This window comes from Atta cephalotes (genome assembly GCF_000143395.1).
Source record: "Atta cephalotes unplaced genomic scaffold scaffold00012, whole genome shotgun sequence".
Lineage (NCBI taxonomy): Eukaryota > Metazoa > Arthropoda > Insecta > Hymenoptera > Formicidae > Atta > Atta cephalotes.
This window is the reverse complement of record NW_012130076.1, coordinates 3,460,912-3,468,797: the sequence shown is the minus strand read 5'-3', so window position 1 is coordinate 3,468,797 and position 7,886 is coordinate 3,460,912. Positions and strand designations below refer to the sequence as shown.

Here is a 7,886-nt window from a genome sequence, read left to right as displayed (position 1 = left end):
AGGAGTATATATATATATATATATATATATATATATATTATAAACTGGTCTTTTTGGTGTTATCCATGGTTAGCACGATGTGGAGACCAATCGGGCAGTGACATCAAATTAGTCTCGTTTACAAAATACGCTGTTATTTTGACCACTCGGTCATTCTGATAATGAATTACACGCATTTCAAAGGTCACAGTATTCGTGTAATTAACATCGGTAAAAATAATCGTCACATATTTATACTGTACACCATTTTATCGTACGTTGCAATCTGTTCTTACAACTTCGAATACGCGTCGAGTGTCATCGCAGCACTTACATCTAATATAGATTTACAGTCGCTGTAATAGATTATTATCCATTTAACGTAATACAAAGTGGCACCGTTACATAAGTAGGGCATTCCGTATTCCATATAGCACAGAGAATTCTAGCAATATTGCTGCAATGTTGCTGGAATGTTCTGAGTAGCGATCATGTAACTTTTTCCGTAGAACAGAAATGTGAAAAATGAAAAATTTCTCCATTTTAATGAAAAATTTACACTTTTCACGTTTTTATCTTAGGGAAAGAGGTACATGCTACCCTCGTGCTATAAGGGACTGACATCAACGATATTTGCGAGATACTGATAATCAATTTGCCGCTACAATCATTGCAGTGATACATTTATCGATGATTTAAGATGCAAACATCGCTGAGACGAGAATACGGGTTACCCTTACGGGTACGAACACGATCTAACGATGCACTTACTGAAGGAGAAGGGACACAGATCATTACGCCATTTTCGACGTAAGTTTAGCACGAGAGTTCGTGTTGCTTGCGAATGCAACGAGTCTTGCTACGATTCGATACAGGCGTCAGAATTTTAATGTCAAAAAAGAAAACGCGATAGGCGTATAACAACTAGATAAATTCTTAACAATATTAAATTCTCATCATGTTTACCGCATAAATGTAACATGTGCAAAACGTTGCCTTGCCTGAACCTTAACACTTCCGTTTATACACACGAATCGCGCCATTACGCTCGCGATTTCCCACTGCGGGATAATACGAATAGAAGACAAATTCACTGGTATCGCTCTTCGCGGAATGACTCGCGTTTAGCACTTCCAGTTGCTTCGTGCTCACGTAAATTTCACACAAAACGCGAATAGGTTTCGCCTTATCAATTAATACCGGTAGCAATGTCCGCAACCTTATTCACATTATCATGTTATCACCTCACGGCGCGTGACGAGCATCAAATAAAACGCTAAAGGAACCTGATTAAAAAAAGGGAGAAAAAAAAGAGAAAAAGATACATAGGAGAAGATGAGGGACAAGAAAGAATCCATTGAACGATCGGATCGTTTCGATAAATAATTCATGTAGATCACGATTTGCTGATTTCGGATACTCCAGGTGCTCCATAATGTTCAATAAATAACTTACAAGATAACTTACAGGAAAGGAAAGTTGAGGAAGGGGAATATAGGTGACACGAATGTCCGATCGGCGTGTCCTCCTCTAAAACGTTATCGTCAGCGATTTCGGCGAACCACCCGTCCATCCTAAAATCTCCCAGAAGAGTCTCCTCGTTTTGTTCATTTTCCAGACTGCAACTCGTTGAATGGAGTGGAAGTCTCGCACGTGCGAGACACGCGTCTTGAAAGGCACTACCGGTTTATTGTAAGTGTGGTCACGCACGCCCCATCATGGCGTACTACGACCAGTCGCTCTCATCGCGGACGATGCCCATGATATCATACTTCCGTGCCATCCTCACCCTCATCCTCATACAACGTCGGTCCATTGGCGGATTTCTTCTTGGGTTTTGGCGGCGGTCTCGGCGGTACCTTTCTACCGAGAGTGTTGCTGGCGGCTGCCTGTTGCTGCTGTTGCTGCTGCGTGAGTAACAGATGACCGCCGTCCATGCTCTCGTCCGTCAATTTGAGCGGCCATTCAGCTGCACCTTCCGGCGCCACTCTGTCCAATGGATTACTCGTCAAGATATTTGGGGTGCTACGTTGGATCGATCCATAGTGCGAACCTCCCGGCGTGCCCGGAAGCGGCCGACCCCTCATAGACGAGGCTGGTTCCGGACTCTTATTCAGCGACAACATCGAGCTACCATCTGCCGTAGTGCGTAGCCCCAGATTGTCGTACACAGGCTCGAGAGCGTCGGTGGGCGATGTCGGGGGTGCACTGCTCCAGCTAGGCGCTCGCGGTCGTCGCGGAATCGTTACATAACCGTGACGAGGTAATACCGGCGCTAACGGTGACGATGACGATGATGGTCCGAGACTATATGGTGTCGCGCTGCGGCTGTGTGGCAGCGTCTTGAAGGCGGCCGGATGGTACTGGCCTGACGGCGGCGAGCCGTATGATGAGGCCGTCGCAGCCGTTGTCGCCGCCGCCGCCGGTGTTATCATTTGCTGACTAGGCAGACGCGTGCTGTCAGGCGCTGTTGACGCCTGGCTTGTTGGCGATGCGCCGCGGCCGCCGGAGAAGGCCAGCAGGTCCGGCGGATATTGTCGGTGGTGGTAACCGGCACCCCCGCGCGGCAATGTGCCACTGCCGCCGCCGACGCCGCCGCCGTTGCCACCCCCGTCGAGTTCCGGTGTGGCTCGTTCGTGCTCCTTCTCGTCGTCGCCTACGCCGCCGCCTACCCCGCCGACGACACCGCTCCCGACACCGTCAGCTGCGAGAACATGAACAAAAGAGAAGGACGAACGTTAAAAAAGAAAATCTAAGTAAGGTTGAGAAAAAAAATAGGAAGAAAAAAAAATCGCGAGGGAAGTCTGCGAATACAAAAAGAACGCGCGAGACGTACGCGCGAGTAATAAAACTGCATTACCAGGATGTTGTTTTGATACGTTCCGCGATACTGATATTATCTTCAACGAGCGTAAACGATTGCTTTTAATCGGATTGGTCGCGATATGATCGCAGTCGGAAGAGCGCTTTATCAATTGAACTGGGAAATGTAACCGCATTTTCTTGAGCGTTGTCGGTCAAGCGAACGCTGGCGCTACATAGTGTCGCTTTGAAGTTTCCCTTAAAATTCGTAAAATTGACTGAATTTTACTATTATACAAGATTCGAATCACTTTAAAATCATATATTGATATTTTTTCTACAATATTCCGGATTCATAGAAATTTGATTGTGTGTTATCACATATACAAGTTCCTGCGTATTTTCGTCGAAAAATATTTCATTAAATAATAACACGCAAGTCTACACACGCAACATGTTGCTTGGCGTACCTTATTGTCGTCATTACTTGTATAATTATATGTTACAGCAATTTATTATGCAAGTCGTAATCAACATTTTCGCGTTGGAAACTAAAAATTAAAATCTGCTCTTTGTTCTGATCTACAGAAAATATTATTTCTAAAAGGATGATATATCAATGATCGAATACGGATGACGAATGTGTTCGCGCTATCGCAGCGCAAATGTTATATTAAGGGGTGCCTGATGTATTATAAGCGTCCCTAACGGATCTTCATTAGTCTCCTAACTGCCACTTGGCGGACTCTCCTTACCTTAAGATCGATGGCACCTGGTCGAATAATTCTCGCATGATAGTCCGCGCTCGGCACGGAAACGAATCGATTTACGATTACACGCACACACATGCATACACGCTGTTTGTACATTATATAAGCGACATATAGAGGTCATTTCCATTTTTGCTTGGAAGAAGAATACTACTCAAACGAAATGACCGATGTTTCGCGACTTGTTAAGAATCATATCGGATCATATTCGACGATGAATTCTGTCGACCTTAAATTAATGTCCGCGAATGCGCGGTTTCGAGGTAAATCGCTTGTCGAAATTAATGCAAAATAGTTTCTCGCTAGCACCTAGCCGCGCACTGTTTAGTAATATAGGCTGTGTACTGACCGAAAACCGAGTCGTTGTCGAGCAACGTGCGGTTCAACTCCGTCATCTCCGTACTATGCGATGTCACCGACGGTGCCTCGTAGCGCCTCGGGGGCTTCACGACCGGGTTAATGGTCGTAATCAGGGATTTCTCCTGTTCACCGAGACCATGGTGCTCCAGGGACGCCGCTTCGAGGCCTTTCTCGTCATGCCTGGTGTGGCGACGACGACAGTAGCACACGCAGAGCACTACTGTAACGATCAGCAGACACAATGCGGTGACACCTAATCCGATAGCGAGAGGCAGGCTGATGAAGTTCTCTCTGCCGCCTAGAGCATCGCCTATTATGGATAAAGTCACGTTTTTCTCCGCTTCGCCGCCCGGACTCTTCGCGTGGCAAACGTAGTCACCTTTGTCGGCAGGCAGCGCATCGATGATAGTGAGATTTAACCAATCATGATTCGCCAACAATATGTAATTTTTATCGTTTGCGTGTTTAGTGCTATTGGTTATAAGGCGATTACGATACGTCCATGATAACTGAAATAGATGTAATGTGAGGTTTTATAGTGCGGTAGTAGAAAAAATTCCATTACTAAAGAAATTTTAATGTGTACTGAATACAAAAATTCTCTAATAAAATGGCAAGATTAATATTAAATCGCATTTCTTTTCACTATAAGCTTTATTTAGATCAGAAACTTATTTGACTTTAACTTATAAGATATTTAGAGATTTATATCGAGTGTGCCTGAATATGCATTTACCTCAGGATGTGGAATTCCCGTTGCCTTGCACGATATTGTTACATCTCCTTTGGCTGTTTCGATTTTGTTCGACGGCTCGATGTTGGTGATTTTCGGTCTGCACGCGAAATCGTCACTACTAACTTCGTCCCACATCTTGCCGATCATGTGGGGCGGTTGCTGGCAAGTGGTTGGCTGTGTGTACAACTTGCGCTGGATCGCCCAATCGCGGAACTTTTTGAGGTGGCAGTTGCAGTTCCATGGATTATTCTGGAGCTCGAGACTGCCGAGCTTGGGCAGACTCTCGAAGCTTTGCAATTGCAAGGTACTGAAATTATTTCCATCCAACGCGAGGGAATGCAAATTTGGCAAATTACGAAACGCCTGCTCCTCGATGCGCTCTAATCTATTGTCTGACAACGTGACTTTCTGCAGGAAAGTGAGATTGAAGAACAAACCGTTATCCAGCATTCTCAATTTGTTCTGATCGAGTAGCAGCACTCGTAACTTTTGGGTTTCGTAAAAGACACTTGGATGCAGATTGCGGATATTATTGCCCGACAGGTCGATCTCGATGATGATCTTCAAGTCGCTGAAAGCGTCCCTGTTAATCGCCTCGATGCCGCAATCGCGCAACGACAGCTTATGCAGATTAACCAGATTGACGCGGCTGAATGCATCGCGTATGAGGTGAGTTATGCGATTGCCGGTCAAATCGAGACTCTGGATCTCGGGCGAAAGATCTCCTGGCACCTGCGTGAGGTTCTGCTTAATGCACTCGGCGGTCTTCTTACCGGATACCCATTTGCACTTGCATGTCGACGAGCACTGCATCCAGTCCTCCTGGCCTTGACACAGGGCGACCGTAAGCGCCACACAAAGCAGCCACCGGCTCGCCGTTCTCGGTATCATCTCGAGAAATCCTGTTAACAGCAGAAACGTGCGCGATGACGTTAGAACGTGACTGTGGTACTATGACCGCAGAACTTACTTAGCCGAGCGTAGTTGCATGCATGTGAAAGCGGAGTTTCGTCTTTTGGGATATTCTGTCGGAGAGAAATATGCAACATGTAACTAATGTATTCCAGTTACCGTTTAATATTTACCAACGCGGGCAACTAGCTACGCGTTTTACCTACATTCATCATTATTGATAGTTGAACGCGGATGTGGATCATTGTTTAATTATACGATCGACTAATCATATTATGTATACGCGGCCGGAATTAATTATTACTAAATAATACGCAGCGCTTAATAATTTTGAATAATTTATATGTCATACAAATATCCCATACGCTATTTGACACTTTTAGTTAATGTACATTAAGATAATTGTGCATGATTGTCACTGAACAAATTATGCGATATACGATTTTATAATAACAAATGTCGTCATGTAATTATATGTATATATAAAATATACTTGTTTATCGTTTTTTCCACTTTAGCATTACTCTATTTAACCTTCTGTTATAACTGTGCGAACTATTCGATGTATGAATCGAATCGATTCAGGTAAAATTTGATTCGATTTGAATTTGAATTGCTATGATTTGAACTACTCGAAAATTTCGAATAATCTAAAAATATTCTAATAGTGTTTTTCACTGGTCGAGCTGGTGCGCACTCAGTGCACTTTAAAGCCGTTGTACACAAATCGATATAAAGATGTATGTTTAATAAAAATATAGAAACAAATTAAATCCTCAAACACATTTTATTGTGATATTTGATAAAATATACATTGGGTATTTTAACATTGGATTATATTAATTGAGATATTTCACTCTGACGTTCAGATTAAGTTAGCTTTAATGTGCACCAGTTCTGCCAGTGAAAAAAGCTATAAGAGATTTGAAATAAGAATCACTGCATATATTGACAATCTTATATATTTACCGCTATTTCTTACAACAGTATGTGTCATTTGAACAGAGTAAAATTATTTCATGACTCGCACAACGAGACTAAACTCGACTTTCATGTTATCAAACAAGTCTTGCTATGTCTAAGGCAGTTTGGTGCCATCGGAGACCTCCGGGATTTTCTTCGTGTTTCCTCGGCCACTCTGTTTTCCTCCCCCTTACATTCCCACGAGCCTGTCTTTTCTTTATTTTTGTTAGTCAACGCCACTAATCTCAAAGCAGGACGGAATACCCTGCTGAGGACTGTTGGCAATTTAGCTTAATACCATTACAGCATCGCATTCTGCGACGCCAGCGTCGTATCGTGTCGTGTCGACGCGTCGCCGAAGTTAAATTAATACAGCACGACAACTAAAACAAGCTTCACCCCTGTTATTATCGCCGTAGAGTTCGAGATTGTGCATTATATTAGTTTTTCCGCGACAAATACAATTCCGAATCTCTCTATCGGTTGAAATTCGATAAGAATTTAAGCTACAACATCTCGATGAAAAAATTTTTCTGTATATCTCGAAATGATTTATTAATTTATTAGAACACGATTTTAGTTTTGTGTATTTATCAAGTTATTTTATATATCTCGTTCCTCAAATTTCATTTCATAAATAAATAAATAAATTTTATGCAGACTTCAAACTTTTTTTTATATATCGTTCTCTTACTTCAAAAGTAGCATAAAAAATGAGATTTTTTAAGTTATTGTATGGAAAGAACAATTTTGTTAAAGTATCTAAAAATTTAAATAAATACAGATTTACAAAATAAATTTGAATCATTAAAATAATTATGCAGAAAACGTATGATGAGCCATGCTGCAAAAAATTTCCTGCAATCATGCTTGAGCGTCCTACATAATTATTTTGAAAGTCCAATAAAATTATGTTTAGCTGATTTTTTAGATACTTCAACAAAATCATCATTTCAGAGAATCATGAATGAGTTAAGTAAATATTATCCAATAAAAAATAATTTAAAAAATAATTAAATTTCACGAAAGTATTTTATAACTAAACTTAATTAATAACCTAACTTTATAAAAACGATAAAAATGACAATTGATTATATTAAGAATATTGTTTCTTTATTTCAAAAATGACACAACTCATACAATGTTATTTTCAAGTTATTATAAAGAATTAGATAATGATCACTCTATTAATCATCAAAACTGAATTAACTTTGCAATCCGCCAAATAATGTACTTCTTAAGATTTTCAAAGAGATTGTAATATTTTCTAAGAGTGACACACTTTGAGTTGTATCGTTTTTTGTAAATAAAAAAAGGAGAAATCTACAGAAAACATTTAGAGTTAAGAATTTTGTGACCAAAGT

The 7,886-nt window shown here is 41.4% G+C and overlaps 1 protein-coding gene across 1 annotated transcript; it reads right to left on the bottom strand.

Annotated features, from left to right (window-relative positions):
• Window positions 1–1,745: 1,745 nt before the first annotated feature.
• On the bottom strand, window positions 1,746–5,460 carry LOC105617198 (leucine-rich repeat-containing protein 24). Its single transcript, XM_012198763.1, has 3 exons — window positions 4,648–5,460; window positions 3,901–4,420; window positions 1,746–2,683 (listed from the first exon to the last, which is right to left on the bottom strand). Exons 1-3 carry the CDS (start codon window positions 5,458–5,460, stop codon window positions 1,746–1,748), a joined length of 2,271 nt encoding a protein of 756 aa, XP_012054153.1.
• Between the last annotated feature and the right edge of the window lie 2,426 nt (window positions 5,461–7,886).

Bases quoted from the DNA above. Each gene is read 5' to 3' on its own strand.
- LOC105617198 (XM_012198763.1), bottom strand. From the start codon at position 5,460: ATGCAGTGCTCGTCGACATGCAAGTGCAAATGGGTATCCGGTAAGAAG. The intron at 4,421-4,647 runs GTAAATGCATAT...CATCTATTTCAG, and splicing joins CGGGAATTCCACATCCTGAG to TTATCATGGACGTATCGTAA. The intron at 2,684-3,900 runs GTCAGTACACAG...ATGTTCTCGCAG, and splicing joins CGACAACGACTCGGTTTTCG to CTGACGGTGTCGGGAGCGGT.